Genomic DNA, 15180 nt, shown 5'->3' with positions numbered 1-15180 from the left:
GATGGTTACTAACAGAATAGACACAGGACCTTCCTGCCTCTCTCAGAAGGAGACAGTCAAAAGGGGGCAAAGTCAAAACTGATCAGAAGAAATAAAGGTTTCCACAGACATAGTTAAACTGGCACTCACTGAGACCAAGAACTTGGTCAGATTGCTTGATATAGCAGATGCTATAACCAATGATAGCAACATAATCTCCCTTCCCAAATGTAACCTCATGCTTCATGTTTAAGCCAGTTTCTAACTGATAGAGAGCAGGATGTTGGGTGGAATTGCACTTCTGCTACCATGTGGTTTTTAAACCTTCCTCTGAACCATCTGATGTTAGCCACTGTTGGAGCTAGGATACAGAGCTAGCTGGGCCTTAGCTCGGATCTAGTTCCTGACTTCAGCTCCTGTTACTGTTGGATCGTCCTTAAGGACTGAAGGAGAAGTGCCAGCAAGAAAAAAAAAACCCAGTATCCTCTCCTTTCAAATTGTAACCCTCCCTTTGTGCCCAGAGAGCTAGGCTGGTTGGTAGTGAAAAGGGCTCAGTAGACCAGTTGGTGATTTTAAGGTGCCCAGATAGACACCCACCTTCAAGGGGCCCCCATTTCAGGAAGTGCTTTGATCAGGCACCCAAAGCCAGAGCTCATTGCAGCCACAAACCAGTGCCAAGGCGTGAAGGCCCATTCAGTTCAAGGCATTATGAGCAAAAAGCAGCAGATCGATCTCCCCCCCACAAAGCAAGTTCACACAAGGAGCAGGCTAGGAGTTTGACTCCAGCTTTATTTTAAGACCTGAACTCACCCCTACCACAAGGTCATTGTTGCTCCTCCACACACCTGCTGTCTCATCAAAACCGTGTTAACAGCAGGAAACTTGGGGGCCAACAACATTCTTTCCACTTAAAATTAAAAAACAAATAGTTACTAGGACTTTAAAAAAAAATCCCCATCAACCTGCCTGACCCACCCTCCTCAAACTTACAGCATCACTGCACCAGAATCCTTACTCCTTGACTAGACCTTGGAACAGCTGCTGTATAAAGCTCTAGGCCAGCCGTTTAAAGTGTTGGGTGCCTAGAAGTCAGGTCCCCTAATCCATATTAAGGCATGTAAATAAGTGGCTTGGTCTTCAAAAAGGCACCAAGAATCTGCCCCTTCTGCTGAGCTGAGGGCAGTTCAGAGCTCTGCAGCTGGAAAAGTCAAGTCACTGAAATACAGAGTAAGGCAGCCCAATGTTCAGGCCAGGCCCGCCAGTCTGAACACTCTAGTGATTAGCCCTTGGAATGATCCAGCTGAAGGTTGTTTCCCTGTCTTGCCATCAGGGAAGGATCTCATTCCCTGATCGAGGGATTTTACTGCCAGCTACCAGACTGCTGATACAGGGCTTTGCCACGTCCCAGGTGCTAACTCCAATTCCTGTCTTACCCTCTGAGCTGTAGTGTCTCATCAGCCTAGGTCCATCAGATCTTGGAACCAGGGGGGAAAATATACATTTGCCCTTCTAATTTCGAAGAAGCAAACTTGCCATTAAAAAACAAAGCCCAATTTAAAGGGTCAACACGTTCCCTACTAGGGCAGAGGCTCCTGCTCCCACTCACAGGGGAGTACAGCTACAGCTCCTCCCTGCAGGCCCAGCTTTGTTCCAGAAGAGGAGCAGAGATCAGAGACTAGAGGCTGACACATTAGTGGCTGGAGGCAGCTTGGAAGAGTCTGGAGCCAGTCAGTGCTAGCAAGGGCTCACACCACATCTGTAAGCTGCACCCATGGCAGGCTCAAAAAGGGGCCTCCCAGGAACTGCGGGCAGCCATCATAGCACGTTTCAGCTGTTCGTAGGTCACAAACATCACCACGTTCCAGGATCCCAGCCGCAGGAACGAGGGCATGAACCTAGAGCCAGCAAGAGGGGAGAAGAGTCACAGCTAGGTCTGTGGGTTGAGACTTCCCATGTCTTTGCCTTTGGTTCACTCCCCCGCACCTGGGACAGCCCCATGAGGAGATAAGCTAGTGAGAGTGAAGCAGATGTGAATTAAAGTGCTTCTTCAGCAGGGAACTGGACAGCTGGATTCAGCCAGATCAGTCTAACCTATGTGTGCAGTTCAGCGGCAAACAGACTAGAACAGGGGATGGGGCTCCACAGATCTTAATTTTCAGGTCAAACAGGTTCAGTTTATGAAGCTAGATGGTCTGAGTTTGCCGTGCTGACAGCTAGCCTGGAATCAGTCAAGCTGGACCCTTCCCTCCTTATACCTCACCAGCAAGGAGGGCTCTGCAGGGCTGAGTTATTCCCTGTCACACCAGTGGCAGCCCTTTGCCTCCAGGTGTTTGTTGCCCAACCTGGGGCTCTGTTGATGACGTGTGAGGAGACCAGGGCAGCCAGCGCTGCAGGGCTCACACTGCTAGTTTACTCATTTATTACAGAATCAGCAGAGCTGCCCCTGGACCACACAGGAATAGATCCGCAATCAGGATGGGGCCCTTCCTTTGAAAATACAACTGCCCCATCAACTCAGTCACTGGCATCCAGATCCACCTCCGAAGGGCTGGTCACTGCTAGGAATGGAGCCATCCAAGGATGGCTCCATCCTCTTCCCTTCCCCCTCCCAGTGCTCCTGTGGGTATCAGTTCAGCCCTGATGTGCTAGCCTGGGCCAGGGAGCCCCACACTTGAAGCCATGGGCTTCAGATCCTCCAAGCAGAGCCATTCTGTAGCACAAGGTTTTAAAATCCTCCCCGTCACTTGCAGCTTCCTTAGCCCGGGGTATTTTTGCTTGCTGTCTCAGTCCAGAGCTTTGCCATGCACAGATCAGCTGCTGGGGCTCCACCTCAGGGGTGGTTGCATTTCAGTGGCTAGGACTGGGCTGGGCATACCATGCGAGGTCACTGGTGTACAGAATCCTAGCAATAGGAGCTCTACTCACCCCTTGTAGAAAGCCCTGGGCCCTTCCTTCCTCAGCATGGTAAGGGCACAGCTGACGGCACTTCCATAGTGGCCAGGGGAAGAGTTCATGTATCTGGTCTTCACTACATCGACAGGGGAAGCAATGAGCGTGGTGCAGAAGCCGGCCCCGAAGGCAGAGGTGAAGTGACACGGGAGGTTATCTGCCAGACAGGAGAGGGGATGGGTCCCTGAGCATGCAGGTCAGTAACCGGATTCTCAGCTGCTTGGGGGCTAATCTAGCACCGCTATTGCCAGAGTGCTCACGAGGGGACAACATGCAGCGTCAGGCCAGGCAGCAAACCATGCTTGGGGGGGGGGGGGGGGGGGGGTGTGAATCCTGACTCCCTCCCTCCTGGTGCAGGACTTTCTGGGAGCCTGTCCAGGAGACAGCATCCCTACATATCAGGCGCAAACCTCTGAGATCTCCCAGCAGGCTGTCACACAGGCCAGGCTAGAGCCAATCCGCCTGCCATTGCCCCCTGCACGACAGCCAAGGACTGGCTCCACTAGCCCCTAGAGGCCTGGGAATATTTCTTCTCACTCCACCCTCTGAGAGCCAGCAGCAGTCCCTCTATTCTGGCTGGGCAGGGGAGAATAAGCCAGGCACCTCTTTGGGCCAATGCAATAGGAGATGGGTGGGTCATTCCATCGGTGCAGTATTTACAGTGCCCAAGAACAGCTGGCTGATCTTCCAGCGATTGCTCAGTGCAGGCAGGAATGCGCTAGCAGGGGTTACTCTGGCGTGACTTCCCACCTCTCGCTTAGGACTGTCGCAATCTCACTTTGGGAGTAGGAGCCTACGTTCTCGGTCAGAATTGGGTCTGTACGTATCTAGTCCTGGATGGCCGTTAGCCCGCCCACTGCCCTGGGGCGTCTGAACTGAAAGCACTCAGCACCTGGCAATAATCAGACACAAGGTCAGCATCCTGCACCAGCAAGCCAGACACCCACCGGTCATGAGGTGGTGTTTGAGCAGCATGTCCTTTATCAGGTCATAGGTCACCAATTCGGTGCAAGTCACAATCGCGTTACGGGCCACGTTGGGGGAAGTTCCTGTAGAACAAGGAAAAGAAGAAGTGGTCAGCAAAATGGACGCTTTGGGTATGTCTACACAGCGGAAGCTAATGACAGTGAGACTCAGAGCCCAGGCCACCTGACTGGCAACAAGGCTAAAAACAGGCATGTAAATGCTCCTGCTCAAGTGCCGAAACCCAGAGAATGTCTACACTGCTATTTTTAGCCCCGTCGTAGCACAAGCCTGTCAGTTGACCCAGGCTGAGAGTTGCTGCCCCAGGTTTTTGGCAGTGTAGACGTATCGAGTGTTGCTTTAGAACCGGCCCCTCCCACGCAGGGTTCTGGAACCGCACCAACCTTTCCACAGCCCTTTGAGTCCCTCCTCCTTGGCAATGGTCTTATAGGCATCCAGCGTCCCCTGGTATCGCCTGCCACCCTCCACTCGGGCCTGGGCCTGGAACCTCACTTTCACCACGTCCGTTGGCTGGGCAATGGCCACAGCCATCGCTCCAGTGGTACATCCAGCCAGGAGTCGGCTACTGATGCTGACACCTAGCAAAGAGCAGGGAACAGAGTGAGAGCCGGAAAGAGGAAAGTCAGTTCACCCAAGGGAGCTGTGGACTCTACAGGGTTTTAGCCTCTGTCCTGGGTCCTCACATGCCCCCAGTCAGTGCTTTAGTATCTGAGCCCCTCGCAATCTAGGGTCTCTCCCCCAGCACCCCTGTGGGGCAGGGCAGGGCAGTTACCCTGTGGGTAGATGTTACACCCAGAGCCTGGTGCAGAAGGAGGAACTGAACCCTGGTCTCCCACGGCCCAGACTAGCCCTCTAACCACTGGGAAGTGCTTCCTCTCCAGCCTTTGCTAGCCTGCTCTACCCCCAGGAGTGGAGCCTCTTGCCCATGGAGTATTATCCCCATTAACCGACTCACCCCAATGCCATAGAGAATGGCTCCCAAACCTCCTACTTCCCTGGGCCTTGCCCACAAAGCTGGCCTTCCCCTGGGGATGTCAGATCCACACCAAACCCTCGGGTTGCGACCGCTGCCGCCACCACAAGCAGCCGGGTGCACAGTGGAGCCTCTAAAAGGCTCCATTTTTTGCTGTCTAGCACAGGGCCTGGAAATACGCAGGCCTCTCTCGGGGATCTCGTCAGGTCCCAACTGCCACCTGACCCCAACAGAAATTAAATTTCAGCCCAGCTAAACCCACTGCAATGGATGCATGGGAGACCCTCCAGGGCACATCACGGGGACTGAACCCGCGACCTTTGGATGGAAGAGCATGAGCCTTTATTGCGTGAGCTGGAGGACCCAGGCCATTAGCTTGGAAGCCATAGCAGCTGCAAACCTTTACCCACTCCAGCCACGAGAGGGAGTCAAAGGCCCACATAACAGGCACTCACGCTCTGATCCCCTGGTGTAGAACTGCTTCACGGAGTCGTACAGCCCGATGCGGACGGACGCGAAGCTCATCTGACGCTGGAGCCCAGCCACCAGGCCATTGTACAGGCTGGTGGGACCCTCCGTCTTCACCATGGTGGCAATGGTGCCAAAGACACCTTTGTACAGAGCAGCTTTTGTGTTAGCTGCCGACTTGGTCTCTCCTTGGATCTGTACAGGAGAGAATGGGATGCAGAGGCTTGACAGTGATTTGGGGCCCTGGCCCAACTCACTACTCCAGCCCACGAGTGGCCTGCATTGAAGTGTGATCCGGATTCCCATTCTGGAGACTGGGGGCTTTACTGCCCCCTCGGGTCCTTTGTTTGCAATTTGTGTTTTAACAACAAAGAGCTGTGAGTCAGGGTGGCACCAGCTGCCTAAAGCATCAGATGGTAGCACAAGCTTACAGCCAGAATGGGCTGTGTCCCAGCACCCTGGGTCTGGGCCAATTTCCAGTGCCCCATACAAAGGGGCTGAGGGTTAAATTTAAATTAACTCTGAAAAGTCTGGGGGAGCAACACCCCCATTGCTGGCCTTAAATTATGAACAAAACCCCATCACCCCAAATCTGGGCCAAGTGTAAAAGCCAGTCTCAGAGCCACACTGACCCAAGCCAGGTTTGCATGAAGAGCTGCTGAGGGAAGGGCTGCATGGAGCTCTCGGATGTCTATGAAAGCTGGCTCAGGCTTCCGATCCATCACAGCTGCTTCTGTTTCCCCCTCTGCCAATCCAAGAGCTGCGTTTGGAGAGGCGCGGCGCTCCCCCCACTCCCTGGCGGCGGGGTTCATGAGTGTGCTCAGCGCTCCACAAGAAGCGGTCAGCCCCTTGCAGGATCAGCCCCATGGCTGGAGGGAAGAGCTGCAGGGCTAGAGATGCCCAGCTTAGCTATGCAATGGCTAAGGGGTGGGGAGTGGACGGGGTGAGTCTACCCATTGTTAGAGGGACACACACCAAGGAGGGGGCGGTACAAAGGGGTGTAAGTAGGAGCAATGGGAAGAAATAAAGGAAAATCCAGGAGAGGCCTGGGATCTACACTGGTGTATTTGACTGTGGAAGTACTAGCTAAGGAAAGTGGTGGCAGCATCATTGGTTGGGCCCACACTAGCACGCTCACTGGACCGGCCGGGGGCTGGCTGAGAACACATGTCACTGAAGATTAAATACGAAGGCATGTCTGCCATTGCTCAGCATCATGCAGCGACAGCAGCTCAAGCCACAAGGATGCTGAGCTCAGCATGGACACCGAGACCCCTGTCCACGCGCCTGCAGAAGTTCTCACCTGCAGTCTGACTTTCGCCGTGTCCAGGGGGAAGGTGATCAGATCGGCTATGCACGCGGCCGTCCCAGCCCCTAGGAACTTCACCATGGCTGTCGGGGGGACATCGGTGGGCTTGAATCCAACCATTTTGCAAGCTTTGAGCGGCTCTGGAGAAGCCAAGTGCGCACGAGGAGCGGAAAGGAAGCGAGTTGCGTTCCGATGTAGCAAAGGGCAAGACAAATGGACTCGGTCCCAGTCTAGATGGGACAGAAACAAGAGTGGTAAACAGAGCTCTAAAATCTGGGCCACACCCTACCACTTTCTACATTACATCAGGCAAGGATCACCACACACATTAAGCAACGCTCCATCCCTGGCATCTGGTTCTCCATCACGGGATACAAGCAATGCCCATGTATTCCAAGAGGAGATGCTTCTATCCGCAGGCAGGGGGCTTTTGCCATTCATAACACCCATTTTTCAGATGGACAAATTGAGTTAGAATCTATGGCAGAGCTGAGGCTAGGAGAGACAGGAAACCTGGCTACACATTCCCTGCTCTAACCACTAGAGCACACTGCCTTCTCAATTCGGCTTCTGTGCTAAACTTGGATTAAACACATTTAAATATCTGGCATGGAGAAGCGTTAAGGCATTGCTGCTTAAATAGGTGACTAGCCGGCTAGTTAAATTTAACCTATCCTGTGTGCATTTCCCACCTCTTGGGGTGGGGGTGAGAGAGAGACACACAGACCCTCACCAAATACTGTTCCTTAGAGGTTAGGCAGTACTGAAGTAGGTAGTACTCAGCATTTGGTACATTTGTGTTTATTATCTGGGCCATGCAAAACCTGCCCTGAGTGGTCCATTTCCCCACTTGGAGCAGGAGTTTTAGAAATGCTGCAAATAGGGAAGTTGTCACTAGGCAACCATCATGTGTTTAACACCACAAGTTTGAGGGAGTTGAGGAGGATTAGCAGGCAATTTCATCACTAACCCAACCTGCATTCTGGGTCGGTCTGGTCAGGTTTTCATTCAACAGTAATGACATTTTTAGTTCCTTAAAAAACAGGAGGCGAGTTCTTCCAACTTTGTTTTTATGAAGCCCCTGGATGCGTGACTGAGGTGCACAGCCTCAGCGCAAAGCCAGCTGTGGAGGAGACAGATGTGCTGGGAGGGCACCATTCAGGATTCGGTGTAAGTCAAGCCCGGTAACCCCCACACGCTGAAAGCTGGAGATGAAGGCGATGTGTTTCACCAGTTGGGGGTAACGTCACTAACCACCACCCCGCCATCCCCAGCTAGATTCTAAAGGCTTGTTTTGTTCAGCTGAAAGACTGTTGTCCTAGTGACTGACGGGGGTAGATACAACATGCATCAGCCGAGCATGGAGCTCAGATCTGACTGGCTGCACCTGTTGCTAGGCTGTAACCAGCAAAGAAAGCTAGCTGCCATTGTCCAGGATGTGGTTGCCACGTGGTGGACAGACAGCTTTAAAGCACGCAGCCCCTCCCTGGTGGGACAGCAATCGATATAAGGAATCAAAATTCCACAGCTTGACTTTGCACAGATCCAAGTCATTTTAAGAAGCACAGATAGATGCATAATGAGCCTGGAAACTTCAGAGGGGTGTAGGGAGAACTCCCACAAAACAAGCATACACCAATGTGAGCCTTCATAAAAATCCAGGAGCACCGAATACATTCAGAGATAGAGACTGGATTAACGGCTCCCCACAGGGATCTGGAGGAGAAAGCAGCCCTACTCCATGATGGGGTGATCCCGTCATTAAAGTTTGACTGCAGGGAGTCTGCTCGCAAAGCAGCCTGCTACAAGAGGTGGTAGAAGATTCCTATCCAGCAAGGGAAGGATGATCTTGGGGTTAAAGTTAGGGCCAGAAATCTCACAGTTTGGGCTCTAGTCTCAGTTCTGCCAGACAGGTCCCTTGGGAGGTGTCTACACTATAGCTGGTGCAGTGCTCAAGGGCAGCACCATGCTGCTCAACCTAGCGCATTGAAAATAGCCTGGCCCCATCCGATGCTAGCCACCCTCGCTGCTATTTTTAGCACGCTGGCACCAATGGAGCTAGCGCCTGCACTGGGAAGCAGGCTTGCAGCTGCAGTGTAGATGTACCCCCAGCCACCCTGCGGGTGGGGAAACCAAGGTGCAGAACTTCTCATGGGTGCTGTAAAGAACAGTTCAGTGTAAAGTGCCCCTAAACAGGCATCGAAACAGATCCAGACTGAGGCACCTAGGTAGAGCTGTAGTATTTAGACACAGATTTGAACGTTGTGGCCTGTGAAGTGCTTTGAGAGCCTTAGATGGAAAAAGAGAAGGAGGACTTGTGGCACCTTAGAGACTAACCAATTTATTTGAGCATAAGCTTTCGTAAGCTACAGCTCACTTCATCGGATGCAAGTGAGCTGTAGCTCACGAAAGCTCATGCTCAAATAAATTGGTTAGTCTCTAAGGTGCCACACGTCCTCCTTCTCTTTTTGCGAATACAGACTAACACGGCTGCTACTCTGAAACCTGTCATTAGATGGAAAATGTTACAGTTTGTTAATCCTCACAGGAATGTCACAGTTATTGTCCATTATCAGGTTTCTTGTATCTTGCTCCAGAGCACTGGATGCTGATCTATAAACAAGTGTCTGGGTCCAGTAAGTGGACCCAATACTGGCCCACCCTGCTATGGCAATTCTGTGTCCCTAAAAGAAAACCCTCCAATGTTGCATACACACATAGGCATTTCTGGCTGTAGGGCTCTGTAGTCCAATACACACTGACATCAGGATAACATCTGTATTTGAGTATAGTTTCTGCTGGCTGCGTTTCCATGACTAATGCACTTTCTGTCCCAGAACCAAGCTGTAGACTCTCTCCCCTAGACAGAAACCGATGTAGATGGGATCAGTGGCTACACAGCTGGGAGGCCAGCAACAGATATAGGAATCCCCCATGATGGGTAAAACCTGTCTTTATCTGAGCAGATAGCAACAAACTGCATCTCAACAGTGTTTCCGAAGGGACTTTGGCAGAGCTGGGACAAGATTGCAGTAAGTTTGGTCCCATGCACTCTGGAAGATCAAGCTGCCAGGTGACAGTTCATGGCATGGGAGGAATTTTAGTGTCCTCCTTTTCTTTTTGCGAATACAGACTAACACGGCTGTTACTCTGAAACCTACGAGTGGCAGTTTTCCAAATCCCTCAGCACAGGCCTCGCTCTGCTCCTGTAGCAAGGCTCCCGGGACTAATGGGAGCAGAGCTAGGCCAACAGTGAATGCTTTCTTTAAAAAAGAAGAAATCACAGCCACACGTGTAATTTTATAAAATGGTTTCGAAGGAGGTTCTCAGACAAGCCAGTCCAGTGGAGAAAGCTGCAGTAACGGCCTGCTAGTAGCGACCACGCTTGAGCACAGTCATAGCTAGGGTAGGCCATTTCTGGTCCCAGTGTGGACAGGATCTGCATTGGCCTTCACTAAGATTTTCCTACATGGGTGGGGTTCCCAATTGTAACCCTGTCACGGCTGGAGAGGTGTCGACAGGAAAGGAGAACTGTTACCCAGTCACCCTCCATGCAGCAGGGGTTTCCTTAGGAGAGATCTCTCCTAAACAGGGTAACTACCGCCCTAAATGAATATTTCCACCAGTTAGAAGGGTGAGAGCAGGGCACTGCTTTACGGCCTTCTGAAGTCGCTCTAGAAACAGGGCTGCTGGTCAAGCTAGGATAGACCATGGGGTCCAAGATCTTGCAGAAGGACCATTTCTCAGAGTTACAGACACATATACGGCCACCTAGTCGCTGGAGATTAGACTTTGGATTTATGGACTTCAGGTATTAAAGAGATTTACAGTGTAACAACTTAGAGACCAGTAATGCAGCCCTCATTTTGTGACCAGCAAGGGCAATCAGACACCAACCTCAAACCCGGTCAGGCTGCTCTTTGGGGAGTTAATTTCAGCAGGTGACTCCATTTAACCATCCCACCTGGAAGAGGATCCCTTTAACAGATCAGCACCTGGCACCGATCTACCAAGCCAGAATTAGGTCTTGGCCCCATTCGTTTTAGGAAACCAATGCTCAGGCTTCAGTCCCAGAGGCAAGAGGCCGCCAAACCCGATCGGTGGAACCGAAGAGCATTAGGGAGGACGGTACATTGAAGCGTTACCTTAGTCAAGTATTTCAGGGCGACTGCGCTTGGATCAGGGTTCTCTGAAGGTATCCCGCTCGTCAAATTTGCTTACTGCAAGGACTATCTGATGCCCCTGGTTTTCCATAGACGGTCGTTTAGAAGCGAGACACCTGATAATCATACTCCCTAGCCTGCGGGGAGAGGGGGGGGCACACATGGGAGCAAAGTACGTGTTACAGGCGGAGTTTTTGCCCGTAGCCAAGGTGGGCTGGCGACGCAGGAGCGGGAGCCGCACTGCGGCCCACGCGCAAAGGCAGCGCATCCAGCCGCTCTGCGGAACCGCTGCGCGCGGATCTGCGCGGAGACACCGACCTGCGTTTACAGCTCGGGCGGCCCCCGGGTCGGAGCCCGGCCGGGAATCCGAAAGCGCTTTCCGGGCAGCCGAGCCAAGAGCAAGGAAAGGGCCCCCCCGCCCCGTGTCTCGTGCCCAGTGTGGACCAGGGCTAGCGGCTCAGCCCCGGCCCGTCTCTCCCGTGGGAGCGGGGGTTTCGAGCGCAAGGCCAGTCGCTTCGAGCCACAGCCGGCCATCCCTGGGCACGCGGGGGGGGGGGGGGGGCGTCGTCTCCCGCAGACGGCCCTGCTTTGAGAGCCGGGACTTGGGCTAGTCCCCTGGAGGCGTGCGGGGAGATTTGGGGTCGAGGGGGATGGATGCTCCTAAACCCTCTCGGCGCGGGGAAGTCTCTCTCCCCCCAGCACCTACCCGCGGGGCGCTCCGGTTCCGGACGGGGGCGGCGCGCTGCAGATGTTCAGCTGCGCCCCGGGAAACGCCCCGCGGGGAGCCCCCCCCGCAGCAAGACACGACAGCGAATGGGGCCCGGGGGCAACTCGCCGCCCCCCGGGTCTCGGGGCACCAGGGCAGAGGCAGCGAAGCGCTGCAGGGGCCGGAGCCCCCCCAGCGGTGCCGGCTCCCAGGGGGGATCCGCTCCGCCCAGGCGCCCGAGCCTCTGTCTGCGGCGCCCCGGGCGGGCTGGGGGGCGCCCCGAGCGGGGACTGACCTGAGTCCGAGGAAGAGACGCGGGGGCAGCGGCACCGGTCGCAGGAGGAGGAAGACGCCGGTCGCTGCGGCTTTATAGCGCCCGGGAGCCGGCATCAGCCGCCCCGCCCCGCCCCGCCCCGGCGGCCGCCCCGTCCCGACCGAGCTGGCGCAACCCCCCCCCCCCATGACAGGGGATCCCCCCATGAGCCTGGTCCCCGTGGGCGGGGCCTCAGGGACTAACCCCCCCCCCAAGAGGCGGCGAAGGGGCCGGTGAGAGACCCCCTTCCACGCGGGGAGTGTGCGGGGGGAGCGGGGTGCCCCGCCCCAGGGCTGCAAATCCCCCACGTGCGCCGCAAGAGGCCGTCTGACCCCCAGCACCCCACTCCCTGCCCTCGCGTTACCCTCACCCCACCGATCGCCCCTCTCCCTGCCCTCGCGTTACCCCCCCCCCCGATCGCCCCGTTCCCTGCCCTCGCGTTACCCTCACCCCACCGATCGCCCCTCTCCCTGCCCTCGCGTTACCCCCACCCCCCCGATCGCCCCGTTCCCTGCCCTCGCGTCACCCCCACCCCCCCGATCGCCCCGTTCCCTGCCCTCGCGTTACCCCCACCCCACCGATCGCCCCTCTCCCTGCCCTCGCGTCACCCCCACCCCACCGATCGCCCCACTCCCTGCCCTCGCGTTACCCCCACCCCACCGATCGCCCCTCTCCCTGCCCTCGCGTTACCCCCACCCCACCGATCGCCCCTCTGCCGGCCTTCGCGATACCTCCACCCCACCGGTCGCCCCACTCCCTGTCCTCGCGTTACCTCCACCCCACCGGTCGCCCCACTCCCTGCCCTCGCGTTACCCCCACCCCACCGATCGCCCCTCTCCCTGCCCTCGCGTTACCCCCACCCCACCGATCGCCCCGTTCCCTGCCCTCGCGTTACCCCCACCCCACCAATCGCCCCGTTCCCTGCCCTCGCGTTACCCCCACCCCACCGATCGCCCCTCTCCCTGCCCTCGAGTTACCCCCACCCCACTGATCGCCCCGTTCCCTGCCCTCGCGTTACCCCCACCCACTGCCCTAGCCAATGGGGGAGCAGTGCTAGGAAGGGATTCACCCCCCGCCCCCTTGCTGGGAGCAGCAGGGGCTCTGATGAAGGTTAGGAGGCTGATGGCCCCTCCCTGGTGCGAGGTGGGGCGAGTGTTATCTGTCAGCACAGCTGAGTTGGCGATCAAAGGTTGCAGAGGGCGACCGGTCCGTGAGGCGAACAGGTGAACCAGCTGGAAGCAGTAAGTCCCTGGCAGGGAAAGGCCCTGCTCAGCTGCTCCCCTGGGCCCCCCAGTGCTGCGGCTGAAGTCAGAAACTAACTGACCCTGACACGGAGTGTGGCCTCTCTCTCTTTCTCGGTTCCTCATAGTCAGCGGGAGAGTTCAACCAACCAAGCAAAAATGGAAACATCCCACAAAGAACAACAAAACAATGGTCAGGAACTTTTTGCCCTGGGGCTTGGCTGGCTCAGGGGGCTGCTAGTGGGACAATAAGTCTTTTGCTCTACAGCACTGGTGCAGATTTGGTGTAGATTGGTAGGCCCCCAAAGTTGCCACCATCTGATGGCTACTCAGTGGCCTATGCAGTGGACAAAGAACCCAAGGGACCATGAGAGGTCAACTAGTCCAGTCCCTTGTAATGAGACAGGCCCAAGTAAACCTAGACCTCACAGGTGTTTGTCTAAGCTATTCTTAAAACCCCCCAGTGATCCGGACTATACAACTTCAGCTGGAGGCCCCAGCGAGATGGTGATACTAACCAAAAGGCTGAACAGACATGGGGGATAGATGCTCCTTTGAACCCTGGAAATGGTCCTTTCAAAGTCAGCTGTGGAGGTGGGAGGTGATGCTTCTGCAGATGAAGCCTGCACTGCTGCTTCCCTTGGTCTATTGTTCAGTAGGGGACCCAGCACTTTTCAGGAACATGAAATTCACTTGAAACCCCAAACAAAATGAAAAGGGAGGGGACAGAATGGAGATAAGGGACTGTGTAGCCGGCAGCCTCTAAATTCTTATTTCTGCTGTTATTCCAGATCCTCAGAGTACACTTCTGTTTCCTTGTGGATTGTCTCCTTGATACGAATGTGGCCCCATAAACCAATGTCAGCTAGAGTTCTGTGTGTAAAACGGGCACCAGAGGCAAAAAGACTAAAAATGACTAATAGTCTATGCTATGGAGACTTCCCAAATGTACCCTCCTTTCTATACAATTCATCCTTACGGGATAAGATCTCTCTGTTTTCCGTCAGTCTCTTCAATTATAAAACGCACCCACGCTGTTCTTATTTCTAGACTGTGCTTTTAGCTGAGTTTCTGTGGCTCAAATAACCCTTGGTCAAAACACAGTCCTAATCGGGTATCTTCCAAGTGGAGAGGATTTATTTGCTCACACACTTTCCCTGTTTAAGAGATCTGGGAAAGATCGGTTTCCAGGGGATTGCTGTTACAGAATTGCCTGAAAATGGAGGTAAGATTCCATTAGCCATTTAAAATGATTTGTCTCATGCTACATGAGACACAGGCAAGAAGTGGAAGCTTATGTTCAACTAACTGCATCTTTCTAATCACCAGAAACAACCCCTGCTAAGACCAGTCCCTGAAAAACAAAATGATTTTGAGACATCTGTGAACCTTTTCGTTGAGCTTGGACCAAAATCAGCCCTGACATGAAGGTGGAAGACAATACGAACTGCATGCGTTCAGCACCTGGTTCCTTTTTTAGATGCCTAAGTATGGATTTGGGTGCCTCACTTTAGATGCCTCGCCCTGCTCTACATCCAGAAATGGCACCAGTTTAACTAAATTGGTTTCTACATTCATTCAGTTAAATCCATGCCAGTGTGGACACTCTTTAATCAGTTCGAGTGCCTTAGCTGCATTCACAAATTTGAGACTATTGGCCTTTCCACCCAGTCGTTAAGAACAGTAGCAATTGTTTTAATTACCTGAATCCTCAAAGGAATATTCAATCATTTGCATATTCCAATCTAGTCCTATGAAATAGCCTGTCAAACGACTGCACCATCAGGACACGATAATGGGATAAAATGAGCTGGAGTTTCCTGGTCCATGGATCAGCATTGTCAAGGTGAACAAGGGCTCATGAAGTCTGAGGCTTGACAATGAACAGCCCTTTGGGTTGAATAAGGAGTGTTCTCATTTCTTTGTGCTGTTTCATTCTCTTTCCTGATCCCCTAAAAGGCAGTGGTTGCATTTGAAGGTTCCCTTTACAACCAGAAGGGCTGGACAATGTATAAGGTTTGATGCCATAGAAACCAGGAGATTGGAACCCCTCTTGAGTATTCTGGCTTCTTTTGCCTCTTCCTTTGAACTCAGG

The 15180-nt window shown here is 53.9% G+C and overlaps 1 protein-coding gene across 1 annotated transcript; it reads right to left on the bottom strand.

The window, feature by feature from the left end:
• Positions 1 to 743: 743 nt before the first annotated feature.
• LOC102936219 (mitochondrial uncoupling protein 2) lies at positions 744 to 11947 on the bottom strand. The gene is made up of 8 exons (XM_037879560.2): positions 11827 to 11947; positions 10808 to 10962; positions 6657 to 6892; positions 5341 to 5548; positions 4296 to 4490; positions 3876 to 3977; positions 2905 to 3085; positions 744 to 1874 (listed from the first exon to the last, which is right to left on the bottom strand). Exons 3-8 carry the CDS (start codon positions 6780 to 6782, stop codon positions 1760 to 1762), a joined length of 927 nt encoding a protein of 308 aa, XP_037735488.1. The 5' UTR covers positions 6783 to 6892; positions 10808 to 10962; positions 11827 to 11947; the 3' UTR covers positions 744 to 1759.
• Positions 11948 to 15180: the final 3233 nt, after the last annotated feature.

The sequence above is a fragment of the Chelonia mydas genome, chromosome 1, assembly GCF_015237465.2.
Source record: "Chelonia mydas isolate rCheMyd1 chromosome 1, rCheMyd1.pri.v2, whole genome shotgun sequence".
Lineage (NCBI taxonomy): Eukaryota > Metazoa > Chordata > Testudines > Cheloniidae > Chelonia > Chelonia mydas.
The sequence above is the reverse complement of the archived record's forward strand: the minus strand, read 5'-3'. Positions and strand labels throughout refer to the sequence as shown.

Bases quoted from the DNA above. Each gene is read 5' to 3' on its own strand.
- LOC102936219 (XM_037879560.2), bottom strand. From the start codon at position 6,782: ATGGTTGGATTCAAGCCCACCGATGTCCCCCCGACAGCCATGGTGAAG. The intron at 4,491-5,340 runs GTGAGTGCCTGT...GCTCTTTGCTAG, and splicing joins CTACACCAGGGGATCAGAGC to GTGTCAGCATCAGTAGCCGA. The intron at 3,086-3,875 runs GTGGGTGTCTGG...CCTGTCTGGCAG, and splicing joins CAAACACCACCTCATGACCG to ATAACCTCCCGTGTCACTTC.